The sequence below is a fragment of the Sparus aurata genome, chromosome 10, assembly GCF_900880675.1.
Source record: "Sparus aurata chromosome 10, fSpaAur1.1, whole genome shotgun sequence".
Lineage (NCBI taxonomy): Eukaryota > Metazoa > Chordata > Actinopteri > Spariformes > Sparidae > Sparus > Sparus aurata.
Genome location: NC_044196.1, coordinates 26,332,924 through 26,348,705, shown reverse-complemented (window position 1 = coordinate 26,348,705; position 15,782 = coordinate 26,332,924). Strand labels below are relative to the sequence as shown.

The 15,782-nt window shown below is 41.3% G+C and overlaps 1 protein-coding gene across 8 annotated transcripts in view; it reads left to right on the top strand.

The window, feature by feature from the left end:
* The window catches only part of nrxn2b (neurexin 2b), a 661,557-nt gene that overhangs the window by 379,235 nt on the left and 266,540 nt on the right, over positions 1-15,782 (top strand). For all 8 annotated transcript variants that reach the window (XM_030429949.1, XM_030429947.1, XM_030429950.1 and 5 more), the window contains one exon: positions 1,257-1,376. In XM_030429949.1, the coding sequence (XP_030285809.1) occupies positions 1,257-1,376 (120 nt within the window). The remainder of the gene's footprint in view (positions 1-1,256; positions 1,377-15,782) is intronic.

Below are 15,782 nucleotides of genomic sequence, written 5' to 3'. Positions count from 1 at the left end.
TTGATTTGATTTGATTTGATTTGATGCTTTTTTGACGAGCAGTATGAGCAGGAGGAGTGACAATCACATGAAAAACTTTCAGACAGACTTAAGAAATTGTAAACCTGTATTCATGTTAAGAAAGCCTTGATATGTAAGCTGGAATGGCCATTTGGTTAAACAGTTGCCATCTTACACATCCAGCAGAAATTTAACAGGCTGAGCATCCTACTTAGTCTCAGCACTTGAAGAATGTAAATTAATGTTTCAAATTCTTCTCCCTGGTTGACCCCAGATTTAATTAGTCTGACGCTAATGCTGGACTCTTCACCACCACAGTGAACTGAAGGCTTTTTAAAGATAATTTGTTGTATTTTTAAACACAGGCCCTATATTTAGATGGTTTGCCCTGTAAATGATTCAGAAACTTTTGGAATCAGCCCACGAGATTGCCACAGCTGGCAGCTGGCAACATCGCTGCACCATAATCCTTTGGACCAATTCTGTCCACAGAAGGTGCTCATTTTTGCCACTGACCTCTGGGGTCGTTATTCTAAGGGTCTGAAATTGTGGAAATGGTTTCTGCAGAGATAGGCCTTTTTGTTGATCTGTTTTGTTACCAGAAACACAAGTCTCGTTCAAGGAGAAGTCTCGCTCTGAAATCTTGTGAGAAGCAGGTTGTTGCAGGAAGACGACGGTGGAAAGAGTTGGAGAGAGGAGTTTGGAGTTAACCTAAAGAAACTGCCTGCAAGAACTTATATTTCAAAGTCACAGAGGAATATTGAACTAATTTTGATGATATTGATGAGGCAACAGATATAACAACTGATTGAGCGAGATTTCAACGTGAGAACTGTAAAAGGCCTTTCTCTGTGGAAACCATTTCTTTAATGTCGTCAGACACTTAGAATCAGAATGTCGGCCTGTCAGTGGCTGAAACATCCCTTTCAGTGGATGTAGCTGCAGCCTTTGCACTTGTGTTGCGGCTGCCAGCTGAGGTGGTCTGCTCGACAAAGTCCAAAACTTTTGGTGAGTATGAATCATTTGAATACAGGGCCCAAACATGTAAACATATGAACCAGGTTTCAGTTGTCGCTTCTCTGTGGGATTGACAGTACTATTAGTAGAAAAACCTTTCTAATAATAAGGTGTTTGGATGTAAATATTATTTATTTCTAAATATGAGGTGGGCTGTCACAGAGCCGCCTGAAGATGTGTCAGCCACAATATGTCATGTGCTTCATTAGACACACTGATGTCTTTGGTTATGCCCTCAGGACCCAGTACCACCTGTACGGAGGAGTCCTGCTACCATCAGGGGGTGTGTCTCCAGCAGTGGGAGGGCTTCACTTGCGACTGCACCATGACGTCCTATGGAGGTTCATTCTGCAACGACCGTAAGTGCACTGTTTTTTGTTGACAGCCATTGTGTGAATGTGTATGGCTTGAGCGAATGGTGAGGGTGTTATAGCTAGGTGGTGCTAGTGCTTACAGTTACTGAGCTATAGCTGCACAGGCAACTTTGCAATCCTGCTGTTTATGTGGAAGTGCTGTTCCTCTTTCAAAGGTTTGAGGAATCCATCATTGGTGAGACAAGCTCTTTACCAATAACAAAAATATCTTGCCTTATGCAGCTTTAATAGCATCACATTAGAGCCCCACAGATCGCTTAAATGCTTTTTGTCCATTAACTGTAAAACTTGTTAACATATTACTGCCCACAAGTTAAATATCAAAGTCAAGCTATTAGTTGACAAGGCCTCATTACCTCACTTTAGCAGGGCCTCACAGATTGCGCTACACTCAACATTCAGCCCTCTGCTAATGTGCTATTACTCAAACGTTATTCATAGTCGCACCTCAAATTGTAAGAATCAGAGTACGCTGAGATATTGGCTCCTGGGCTCCCGAGGCACTGCTAACACCTGCTGTGAGGAGAAACGGTGATTTACGTCCCGTGTCCCTGCCATGTGGTCACCTGCTGGGTGGCTGGCAGCAAGGGAGTCTAGGAGGGAAGGTATGCATGGGAGGAGAAACAGATTTATCATAAACGTGTTGTTTATCATATTTGCCTGAATTGTTGTTGGCAGGTTAATAGTATGTATTTAATGCTATTCATCTTTAACATAGTTTATAACACATAGGGACCTCGTTAAAAAAAAGTACCCTGACTTCTTGTCAGGAAGCTGTTGCTTAAAGGTGCTGTATAACATGTATTGCTGCAAGTTATCCAACTATGAGGTTTGATAAACTCACTACCTTCCATTATTACCAAAGAGTATATCAAGAAAAAAGTCGAAATGTCGAGAATGAAGTCGAACTACAATTTGGTGACTAAAGTCGAAATGTCGAGAATAAAGTCGACATTTCAAGATTAAAGTCGAACTTGTGAGACTACATCAAATAGCACATATGACTGCCTCAACAAAATGCCTTGTGTAGATAAACTAGTGAAACTGTGCTTCAGAATAGGCTTTAGTAACAAAGATATTATTTCTCTTTTAGCCCATAAACACAGTGTAGATGTCAGTGTTATGACTATTAATTCTTGCAAGCTGAAATTGAAAGGATGTAGTAATGGCAGAGACTGGATGCTCGGGCAGTTGACTTTATTCTCAACATTTCGACTTTATTCACAAAATTATATTTCAACTATATTCTCCACAATTCGACTTTATTCACTTTCACGTCTTTTTTTTTTTACTCATTCCTGGCCTTAATAGTCTTGCGTACATTAAGTCAACATAAGTTTGATTTTGAAACCAAGATTGATGTCCCTCATGTTTTTGAAGTGAAACAACAGGTCAAACTGTGTCATCTCAGTAGCAGAGGTGTTCAGTTGATTTCCATGAATGAAAATGTAGATTTTTTTTTTACGACAATAATAAAACATTTGTCGGATATTTTTGCAGTGAAATACATGTGTGGCAACGCACAGCTTGGTAATGTAGAGCTTATGTACAATTAGCATTCAGCGCTCCTCACAGGCTTGATTTAAACAGGGGCAGAGGCAGGGTAAACAGGCTAACAGACTTGTTTGCACAAGTCTTTGTTTGCTTATCAAGTGATAAGTGCCGAATTAAGCCATATCACTCTCAACCTATTTTTTTTAAACCACTGTATGATTCATTTGTTTCTATCTTTGACTGTTGCACGTTGTTGCCGTTGTTATGTTGGCTGCCATGTGAGCTAGACAGAATATGAGTCGGCATGACAGTAAGAGGATGATTAGCAAGTTGCTCCTTTGGCTCCTGGAAGACTCAAACAAAGAGAAGTCGATAATAACTGCTCTGTCGGCATGACAGCTGAGATAAGCAGAGGCACCCCTCGCTCCTTGAGAGAGGTGAGCAAATGATGAAGAGTGGAGAGGAGAGGGATGCTGAGTCCTACATTCGAGTTGTTGCCTGTGGGGAGTGTTAGGGGCTTTACTGTGCTGGTTTCTTAGATGACAAGTAAAAGTGTATGGCACCAGGTGTGTTCCATCGAAAGACCTAGCATATGTGTGCGTGTGTGTGTGTATTTGTGTGAGTGAGTACTGTGGAATGGAAAGGACCTTGCCAGCAGCCTGAATAGCCTGAAGATTGTAAAACTGCAGACAAAAGAAGAGTAAAACAGCCATCAGACTGCACTACAGGCAGTGATTTCTAAATTATTTGAAACTCTATGGAAATCGCAGACAAATTAGAGTGTCTACACTGACAGCTTGTCATATTTTTCTGTTTATTAACACACCATATTGGTATTATGGGTTCTTTGGCTGTGGTTTAAGGTTCACTTCCTCCCACTTTTCCTGCGCTTGTGCAATGTTTTCTTGGTGAGGGGTTGACTTACTACAATATGACATATTCTCAATATTTTAGAGAAGAGCCAGCACCACTTTGAGGAGCAGCCAATTTCCAAATAAAGCTGCAAGGTCAAATGAAAAAAAATCACCTAAAACGTACACAGTAATTCGATTTTACCACTAATCTAAAATAGCTAGAAACAAATAAATAAACCAACGCTGTCCAATTACTGTGTACCTGCAGTATATCTTTTCCAAATGTGTCATACAACAGCACGTCAGCCTTTCACACTTTTCATGCATGGACTAGCACTGTTTCTATTGCAATGTTGTCTTTCCTCCCTCCCAGCGGTTGCACTTCTTCTTCAGACCTGCCTTTCCTTCTTCGTTTCTGCCAGCTTGGAACGTTGAAAAACACCTTTCCATCTCTTGAGCTGGTGAGCCAGCGTATTACTCCTGACTCCTTCCCTTTGTCGACTTCTCTTTCTTCTTTGCGTTCCCCGTACTTCTCACCATACAATCTTGTATCCTTGAGCCTTTTTCTGGGCTTTCACCTTCACAGAAGCAAAAATTTTTCTGAACATGGCAACCTTGGAGGAGTTTTCCTTGAGCCTGCTCTGAAAAACCAAGGTAGGAATTATGATATTGGGTAGCATTGCTAATTTGTGTATGATACTGATCCCTCAGGTCTGGAGGCCTTGCATCCCTTTTTCTTTTGTTTTTTTAATCAGTGTACACAGAGGACTTGCAGTGATAACTCTACAACAGGGTTACTCTCTCTCTTTTCTGCTGAATGAAATAGCCTTCCCCGCCATTTGCCCTTGATTTGTCTTCTGCGTATCTGAAATGGATAGCTTTGGATGGTTTAATTCCTTGTAGAATTTCCCTTGTAATTATCTTTCTGTAGCCACAGAAATCAAATAGCTTGTATCCTATGCTTTTCCGTGTCTGCATGCATAATGAAAATGACACTTGGGAGAAACAGGTGTATGGGCTGCATCTCTTTGTAGCTCTATAAATGGGACGGATGCATATCATCAAAACACGGGACAGTAATGGGGACCGGTCACATGGCTCAAAAGGAACCAGCTAGTCATGTGATCTCACATTTTATCTCTCACTTAGCTGCCACGCTGTGACAAATAACAAACATACAGTACACAACTTCACACACACAGCTTTTATGTAACCAACAAGGCACATGCTAGTTGCATACACGCACATCCATTTTTTGTCATTAGGACATAAAGTGAAACAGAAATTATTTTAATTGTGCTTTCACGGAGTGTTGTCCACTGCTTTTCCATCTCCGTGGGTGATAAGAAATTACCATAATTATTCTCCCAACATAGCACTCGCCAGCACTGTTGTTTTTGATGGCCTTTTCTTGGTTGCCATAATAGATTTAGCATAGAAGGGGGCTTTGGTGCAGAGTTGGTATGTGTGCGTGCGTGGACTGCGCCCCTTTATTAAAACAGCCATATACTCGCTAAAGAGATACTGTGTGCAATGAAACAGACTGTTCAAAACAATAAACACACCTTCAGCTACATAAAGCTGTAATGACACACGAAGCGCTGATTTCCACATGGTAAACATTGTTCAATAGAGGAAAGCACAAGTCTAATTTCCTCAGTTTAAGCTGAGAGTCATTTGTTTCACTCTGGGTGAAACAGCTGTCAAAGTTATTGACAATGCAGATATTATTTATGAATTGAGAGTCTCAGTTGAATGTACTAGATCTACACAGATAGAAAAAAAGGTTCAGTTGTGCAGCTTTTTTCAACATTGATGTTTCATACCAGATGAACTGGGGTCATTTGTCTCTATTGACTTTCTGTTACCTGTTAGGCTTCAGACTTCATGCCTGCTGCCTGTTAAATGGGGAAGGTTGTCAAACATGGAATGACAAATGATCTGCAATATGTGTACATTTGTTAATGAAAAGCAGTTATTTAAGTATTTTAAATCCAGACTTGTATAACTGAATGGGAGGATGAGTCAGTTGGTCTTAAGTAGCTTACTTGTTCCTTGTAATTAGTATGTTACATATTAGAGCATTTTTAATTCATTTTTGAACTCTGAATTGATTAAAAAAATAGACACTGGGAAAATATTTTGTCAAAAAATATAATTTCAATCCTTCATGCTGTCCGGAATTGTGTTTTTAAGTGGAACCGCATATATCATAACTTCCTCAATTCCTACGACCAGGGAACTGTGACATTTTTGAGAGCTCACACAGCCCTTTGCTAGAATGAAACCATTTGCCTTACTCTTTTTCACTCCATTCGGAAGTCGTACTGGACTGCAGTCTTCTTCTTTAAATGGCATTGCTTTTTTTTGTCCACCTGACAGGGCAGATAAGAAAAAGACACCATTGAGGAAGCCCAGTTCTCTGATTTGCAGAAAGTTCGTATTGGAAGTGATCACCGTAGCCCAGGGTTATAGCGGGTGCCTTTCAACTGTGGATAAAGGGAAGCTGCATGCTGATAAGTCTAGCTGAAAAAATGTGTCATGTTTCTATGTAGTCATGCTGCTGAGCACTACTGTGACAGTTCAAACTGTAGTGGGAGGGTATGTTTGCGTATCTAAAGTAATTCTGAGGCTCCAATCCCAGCGGAGAAGCTTCTATTTTGTTGAATGGTATTGTTTGCACCCCTCCAGTGACCCTTTCTGTCGGCCAGTTTGCTCGGACAGGCCTATCGTGCTGCACTCTGGAGAGACAGGTGGGCGAAGGCTAATACATGGTGCTCAACTTGGAGGAAAGAGCAGGTACAAATGAAATTGGTCTTTGGAAATACTCCCTTCTGCACACTCTACTGACTTTACCTTGGCAGCCAAATTTAAACAGAAATACCCTCCAACAGCATTTTGTTTCAAATGTATCCCTTTTCCTCAAACAGTCTCTTCTTTCCTGTTCTCATTAACGGTAGAAACATCTGGTGCTATAACACTGTAAAACACATCCCTTTCAAATGAAACAGGGGATTGGTTCACATACTGTAACACTATGTTCATACACACAGATGCATTCAAGGCACAACAAATAAAAAAAAAAAGCTGTCATATACACAAGCACACATACAAACACCAGAGAGCATTTGTTATTCAGCAGCAGCCTGCGGTGATTGACTGGTCTATTTGTCTCTGCGTAGCGTATAAGTGGGCCACTTGGTATTCTGCCTTATTCATCTGGAACCAACTCAGACAGAGATGCTGTGTAAGTGCGTGCAGTACGAGGGCTTTGTTTCTCCCTCGCTCTCTCTTTCTCTGTTTATGTGAGCGAGAGAGCGACCAAGAGAGAACAAGGTGGAGAGGGAAGGGGCGGGAGATCCTGGGAGGAGAGGGCCGTGTCTGTGCAGTTCTTTGTTTCACTGCATGCATTTGCTGGCCGTTAGTACGACATGTGCATGTATACAATGAATCCAGCTGCCTGCGCATAGTGCTGTCAGGCATACTAATCGAGTGCAGAGTGCCAGTGCGTTTGCAGCACTGCTGATTTCAATCTGCAACCTTTCACAATCCCTCGTCTCTTTCTTTTTTTTCTCTACTTCTTTCTCCACACCCACTCACAAATGTGAGCATCAACCAGTCATTAGTAACAGTTGGCCTACTATCATGCATGTAAAAACAATCGACTGCACCCTTAGCTCAAGATACGACGCAAAATCACACATTGCTTCATACTAGGGGTGTAACAGTTCAAACATTCCTCCTGATCCGTCACTGTACAGATGTCATGGTTCAATGCCCGCAGTTTTATGAAGAGCCCATCTTGCTCACTCGGTCCGACTATGGCAAGAGTGTGACTCTTCAGATGCATGCTCCAATGCAGAGGATGGCGGTAATTCAACTCAAAGCGCTTTGCAAACGGTCATTTTGAACTCAATGGAATGGTCAACAAAAATAGAAGAAGAAGAAAAAGAAGAAGACCCAACAAAACAGATGAAGAATAAGACACAATGACTCACTATAGGTCGGACACCCTCTAACTCGCAGTACTATCTGTTGAAAATTGATTAAAAGAGGCCTAGCCATATGCAAGTGGGCTAGGTCTCTTCACGTCATACCATGCCATACCAAACCATTACCCTAAAACCGAGGTACTGGGTACTGTTACACCCCAACTTTAGACCTTTATTTTGAGACTTTTATTGAATCCCAAGGAACACTTTTGTTACCTTTTTAATATAACTGTGAAAATTAGCTTTCCAGTAGAAAACGACCTCTTTGTTAGGGTGCGTTTCCTGTAGCTCTTTGAGGCTTGAGTTTATTTATGCCGTGTGGGGATGATAAAACTAAGTTAATTCATTTCAAACAATTCTCAAGGACTAAGTGCAGCATACTGAATGTTGCACTCCTTGCTTTTGCTAGCTTACTGTTAATTCTTGATAAAGCGTGATAGATTTCAGCAGGCAGTGGTCACGCGTAGCCCCCCCCCCTTGCTCTCTTCTCACTGAACTTTAATGAAACCTGATTACTGAAATGCATTCTCTGTCATCCTCTCCAGCAACTCCACAGGTGATCATTTGCTTTGTACACCACTTGAATTGTAGAAAAAGAAAGAAAAAGATGGCTACTGGCCCTCGAGGGTGAAATAGCCTCATGATTCAAGCCTCATTGTGTCGAATGCACTCGGTTTAGGCATAACATTGATTTTCAGGCTACTTGTTGTGATGAAGGTCACACTGGCTTCAACATGGACTCGGTGTTCAACGCAGCGTGGATCAGGACAGACTTAAGGGGAGGCTTTAGCCCTCTCAGGTTCTCATCACCAGCTGAAATCACTCAGCCCAAACTCAGGAGGAATGAGTAAGCAGAGCTGCAAACCTCTCAGAGAGAAGAAAAAATCCCCTCTCAAACCCCCTGATCCAATAAGGGAAATCAACTGTTTTCAACCAAGAAGCCGTCTGGGAGAAAGACAAGCACACTCGCGCATAAAAGCCAATTCGTGGAAGGTTAGGTCTGACTCGCTTTTTTGGCTCACATTCTTTATAACTCCATTCTCATTTTTGTTGATTGTTGCTATTCACTCCTCCCGCCTCTTCTGCAGCTCCCATCTCCTCCCTTACTGCCGGCCCCAAAGAGCTGCTGTCCAGACCTAGCAATTAAATGCTACCTCATTAGGCCAGAAACGCAGTGTGAATCCTGAATAATTACTTGGCTTGCTTTTTTCCATGCCAACAAATGCACGTACACGAGAACTCTCTCTACATGTCAGTTGTGGGCTGCTCCAGAAATGAGGTAGCGAGCAACCGGGGAGGTTGCAGCTATCTTCAAATTTCCAGACACTCTGAGTGAAAGCATGGGCAGAGAAATGAGAGGACTGCCGGAAAGCAGTTGAAAGAAGAGAGTACAAGCGAGGAATGAAATAGTGTTTGGGCATGCAAAGGCAATTTTGACTCCCCCAAAAGAGGGCAGCGCTAAGCCCATTGGACTTTAGAAGTCACCATGTCAAGAGCTTGAAGGGGCTTTGGTTGGGGGTGGATGGCCATATTCTGTGACCTGTGGTGCTAAGGGTGGTAGGTGAAAGTAGTAGTTTGGTTTAACAGACAGTTTAAGTTAAAGTGGTGCTTTTCACTGGCATTAATTTACATTTTCAATGTGCTGAAGATGGCAAGGTGAAGATATCTCACTAACATTATCTGTTTATCTTTGAGTCCAGGCACACTCCTGTTTTTTGAAGGCTCATTTGCTTAAGCCTTGTAACTGCAGTTTTCACCGAACATCCTGTTTCTCTTCCCTCGTCCTAATAGAGTTTCTATTTGTATGCGCTTGCTGACTTTGGCAGGTAAACCAGAAATCTGCTCATTTCTCTGGGTAAAAATACCCAAAAAACTTTTGATCGTGATGAGTTTAAATGCTGTGTGGAACCGGTGCAGATTTTTTTACTCTTTGCTTGATTTTAATTAAAGACCACATGAGCTTTTAAAACCACAATATGCATTCAAGGACAATTAATGGGGCTTTGTAATTGCTTCGAGACCACTCCAGACACTTGCAAACATTATCAAAAGCCTTTTGCTGTAAGTCAGAATGAGAACAAGAGAGATGTGTGCATGCATGTGTGTGGACCTGGGAAAGAGAATGAAAATACAGAAAAGGATGAAAACCAGGGGAAAGCAATTATTTCTCACGGGCACTCCACTCACATATTTCCTATTAGTCAATTCCTTTGTTGGCGTTTTGTAAATAGCAGCGTCGCTCATCCGACTAGTGTCAATATTCTCTACCTGATTGAATTCAGTGGTGAAGTTGCACTCGCAAATACCATACACGCCGCCTCCAATCAGCCTGACATTATCATGACTGGAAGAGACGTACCTCGTGTGCGACATGCCAGTGTGTGCATTTTGATGTTGTTACAAGCGGTTGCTAAAAGGCTTTCCACCGACTAATTTATTATCCATTTCCAGTCATTATTCTGGCATGCCTGACTCACTATCAAAAGGGATGGATATGTTCATCTATTAAAAGAGTTTTGGTCAAACAGCCAATTTTAGGAATATTAGGATTGTTATAGGACAGCGATCCTCAATAGGCGGCCCCCGGGCCGCATCCGGCCAGCCGGCCTCCTGTTTGTGGCCCCCGAACTTTTATTCCTTCACCATGGGTTTTGGTTGGGTCAGCACGTGTGCACCGGGGCTTGTCCCCATGCCAACGATACAGAGACAGCTGGGTCACTCACCGCTGCGAGCGCAACTTTTAACTTTCACTTTCGTTTTCAGAGCAGTTCGCGTATTCACATTTTGCTGGTGGTAAAAGATTGCAAATGGCATGTTTCCAAGTAAACTGCTATTACAAAGCGGACAGTGAAAATCCGCGAATCAGAGAAGTTGGGATTTAAAATTTGCATTCATTCTCCCTCTGACCAGGAAAAGCCCCACATATTTTACAGTGCAGCAGTTACAAAGGCCAGACGTAGTTTAAGTAGTTCTACCCCCTTTCGTCATGTAATATCAATCATGCAAATGTTGTAATGGATGGGGAGTTTCTCCCGGCAAACACCCTTTCACTCACGGTGCCAAAATGTTTATCATCCTTGTTAAAACTCAACTCCATTTAATCAAAGAACAAATGACGTGAATTAACCCACAATCATCTTACATATCATCTTATTCACAAACACATTCACGAACCATAATTACACCAACACCAACAGAATACCCAAGAGTCATTGCGCCACAGTCCACAAGGGGCGTTACAATATGCCAGGAGAAACTGTGATGAATATTTCCAATTTGAAACAGCATTATGAGACGAAGCATAGGAATTTTGAAGAGACATTTCCTCAAAATTCAGAGATAAGCACAACACCAATAAATGCACTGAAATCGTCATATCAAGCTGCAAGCAGGATGCTTGTCACATCTATGTCACAATGAAATAAAATAATGCATGACTGAAGTGATGGACACAATGTTTGAAGGCAAACAAAAAGAGGAAATATTCAACTTTGTATTTTAATTTATGTTAAAATGGAAATTACATTTTATTTTAGTTCGTATTTTGTTGTTTAGAATGAAAAGGACATTTTGTTTTGAATATTACAGTATTATTGCATGTGGTCTGACCGACCTCAATACATGGACCTTTGAGTTATTGAAAAAAATATTTGTGGCCCTTTAAGATTTGTATTTGAGTACCCCTGTTATAGGATATTTAATGACCCATTTGTATTTGACGATTAAAGATGTGCAATATGTCGGATTGTACCTTGAGAACCACTATTCTGTCCATTTCCTTGTTACCATAGTACTTGCAAGTGTGACACACAAGCAGAGGTTTATCTGTAGATGAAGGTATCCTCTCAGCTATTATGAATTACAGCAGCAAAACAAGCAGAAGCAGAGTTTGTCATTGGTTGTGCTGACCCCCTGAAATAATAGCTGGTACTTGAGGGGTGACTGCACTCCCAGAATACATAAAAGTTGGGATAGCACTATCTACCCATAAGACTTGGTCTGAGGAAATACTGCTATGTCAGACAGTCTTTCTCTCTCTCTCTCTCCCCTCTCTCTCTCCCTCTTTCTCTCCCCCTCTCTCTCTCATAACATTCCAGACACACGTGTACGCAAGCACACACATATAAACACACAAGAAACTGTGGAGAATGTCAATGTTTCCTTAGGGCATCAGCACGGAGAGAGACCTTTACTCAAGTTGACGTGGTAGATCATCAGCCCTGATGCATACACACATGCACGTGGACGCACGCACGCACGCACTCACGCACGCAAACACACATCTTCCTCGTATTTATCCCTGTGGGGGTTGAGCTGTCGATAAGTTGAGCTGACAGCCTCCTCTTCACCTTGTCTTCCCTCTCCATCCTGTCCTCTTCCTCAACTCCTATACCTCCCTGCACTTTATTCACTGTACAACTCTTATTACTCTCTCCCACTGCTGGTCCCTCTGGGCCTATAGGGAATTCCATGTTACTGGTAACAGGGCTTAAATATTCAAAGCATGAAACATTTATATATTAGAACTATGATGCTAAATTGAAGTATATTCAAGAAGAAACTTTCAATGAGTATTGAAGACAGGGTAACAAGTGAGCAGCAACCTTCGTTCTCATTAAACACCTTGGACTTTATTCGTGTTTGATACAATTGAAATAGCCTGTCATAGACTTAGCACCACAACAAAAGTCAGATCAGATCAGAGATATGGATAAGATTATCAATCATTTCCATACTGATAACTCAGGGCCCCTCTGTTTCACAGGCCTAATTGTATGCATCATCCCCACATTGTTAGAGATGAGGATAATGATCATCGGTGATTAATCCATGATCAGTTCTGGAAATCAATCACGGATTGAGGTGCTTGTTGAAAGATGTTTTGTGCACTCGCAACCCATGAGCTCTTGTGTCCTTTTTGTCCTTTTTTTTTTTTTTTTTGCACATTTTCCGGAAAACACAATTGATTTTGTGTTATCTAGAAGCTTGTTGTGAAAACATGCACTTCACCTGAAGCCAATATTTAACTCCTCTGACATTTTTGCCCTCCACAGTACCTTTTTAAAAACGGGAAATGGAAAATCAATGGCTTGAATGATTGCGGTTGTGGAGTGCTAGCAATACTTTTCATGAACTATGGCATACTTTAGCCTGACTGAAACCTCTCTTTTAGAGACAACCACATAACAGCATGCAAACTGGGTAAGGTTGGGACTTATACTGTAATATGGTGCAATTGTTTCGTTAAAAGCAGAACGTTTTCTGTGGCAAATCCCAACTGAAATAATTTTCAGTGGAATGACATGTCCACTCCATGTCAAATTCTCATTTTGTCTCGTTTAAGTTGTAATGATGTGTTCGGAGTTCACCTCCATGTCGATTTTTTTCTTGTCTAAGTGTGTCTATGTGAATGGAAGAAGCGTACGCATGATGTATGTCCATGATTACAGTCATTGATCGGGAGCGTTAGTGTAGTACAAACTGACTACCCCCGTAAAGCAGCTGTTGTATTTTGTACTATGTTGGACTAAAGCTATACTCGCACACCCTCTTCTCTGCCCCTAGACCTTAAAGGAATTCTCCCCAGCAGAAACAAAGTGACCATTTTTTTAAGTGGACCTGAATCTGATGGCTAGTGAGGTGATGAATAATGACAGCCAAAGTGGGCGATAAATCAGGAGTCTCCCTCACTCCCCTTCCCTAAAGAATTAATATACACAGAGGTGTATTTCACTGCGTACTGTAGATTCAAGCTGTGACGTGTTAATAAGGGTTTATCCCAAACCCTGAGGAAACATCTCAAGCACCTCAATCAATTTTAGTTTCATATTATCTTATATAATATCACATATATTTACATCGTATGTTAAGATATGTCCAGATAGAGATTGTATTGATAGTCTTTTTTATGTATTACTTTGATAGAGTTGCATTTTTTTTAAAAAAACTAAAAAAAAAAACTCAAAGTTTTTGGCGAAATGAATACAGGCTGAAGTGCCTGTGTGTCCCTGCGTGGGTTTGATGCAATAACTATATTGGGATGTGTTTTGCCGAGAGTTTCTCAACGTTGTCGCTTCATTTCAATGTCTTTGATTTCTGCACTTCAACGGATGGCAGGGGGGATGTGGCTCTCATCCTAGCACAGATGAGAGCCACTGAGTTAGAGAGAGAGCATAAGCAAAGGCAAAGAGAGAGAGAGAGAGAGAGAAAACCCAGTCTTTTCAACCCCTTCCATAGCTGTCGAGGGAAAGTTTGACTTCCACAGTTGGAATGCATAAACAAGTCAGCCTTCTCTTTTCCTTTTAAAACAACTCCCATCACTACTTTGACACAAGTGACAGTTTGTATTTTTTTAATTTGATTCATATATTATTGAATTTCAGTTGAATATAGGCAGTGACACAGACTTTGTAAGGTAACATTAATAACATTTGACTGTATGTGAGGCTTTCTTATGGAAGCTAGATCAGAAATGTGCCCATGCAGCACCCCGACAGTTGCCTCGTATCCCACATAGATCAACGTCTTCATTTCCCCCTGACTGTGTCTGGCATTGTCTTTCCAGTCTTTTTTTTGCCATAAGAGGGGCTATAAAAGTACAAATCTTTTTTCTTTTCTTTTTTTTTTCCTTTTTGTCATGTCCACAATTATCGAGAGTGTGAACTTGCATCAGTGTATACACTTCAAATGTATTTACCCAGTCACAGAATGCATGTTCAATTACTGAATTGTGTAATTCCATACAGTCAATGGATCCACCAATTAAAAAAGAAAAGAATGACTAAATACATATCACATATTACAGATTAAATACATATGCACGTAATGGACCCAAAACTGGCATAGTGTGCGGTTTCGATAGAACGGTGTAATAATGGTGTCCACCGTCAGATTGGAAACTGGATTTGCATCCCATCTACTAAAACTGTTTCATTTATTTTGGCATAGTAAGGCTCATGTCAGGCATGCTGTTTAAATCATGTGTGTTGAAAAGAAAAAAAAATCCCTTATAATAACCTGCTGGTTTGACATACTGAGCTTTGAAATGAGAGCTGACTATCCTGAATGAGTTTCACATTTAATGTAACTAACACTGTGTATAACATATATTTTCACACTGAGACAGGATGTGTTTTGTTGGTCCAGTCCTCCTTCCCACAAGTCCTCACCTGAACACTCTTGTCTCTTAAATAGTTTCTGTAAAGTCTCCCCAGGAACTGAAGGAAGCCAAGAGCAGCACTGATGTGAACTGTGTTTTGTACATTTCGTAAACATGTGTGGCTGTGCTATTCTGTCCTTCCTCATTCTTGTCTTTCCATGTTCATGCTACTTCAGAATGTTTTTTTTGGTTATGTGTTTCTTTGATTGTCAGTATTTCCTGCTCATGTTTTTTTTGTCAGAGTCCCTTTTTCCACCACAGAGAATGTAGACACACATACACACAGAGAGAGATACGACTAACCCGCAGTGCATCTGAAGAGGGCCAGGGATCGATCGAGGCCAGACACATGAGCATAACAAAGTAGACAAGTGTCCTTGAGCAGAGCAGAAACCACATTAATAACCTGTAGTGACGACAGCCCACTTCTCTATGAACGCAGTCATTCTGACTTGCTGAAAATATGTTATATTGATAATACATTCCCGCACCCATCAGATGATCAAGACAAATAAATTGTCTTTGCGATATTTAAGAAGATGCGGCTGGAGCATTCAACCTTTTTCCATGCATCATCTTGTTTCTGAGTACCCAGCTGCACGTTCTCTCTGCTTGACAGATCACTCAATACAGATGTACCTATCTTGTATTTTCCAACTGTGTTTTCTTGCCTGACCGGCTAGAAGTAAGCCAAAACCTCTTCCCCACTCCCCTGTCTCCAACCCAGTGTTTGGCACTTCCTGTATTATTCATGGAAAGGCTGTTGTCTGTAAATAGAGTAGCTTAGGCCGCCCTGTGAGCTGGCGTGCATTTGAGGCGATCATAGGCAGGCCTGACAAAATGCTCCAGCAGTAAGAGCTTTTAAAAGCAGAGGTGGGAGGGAAATTAGCGG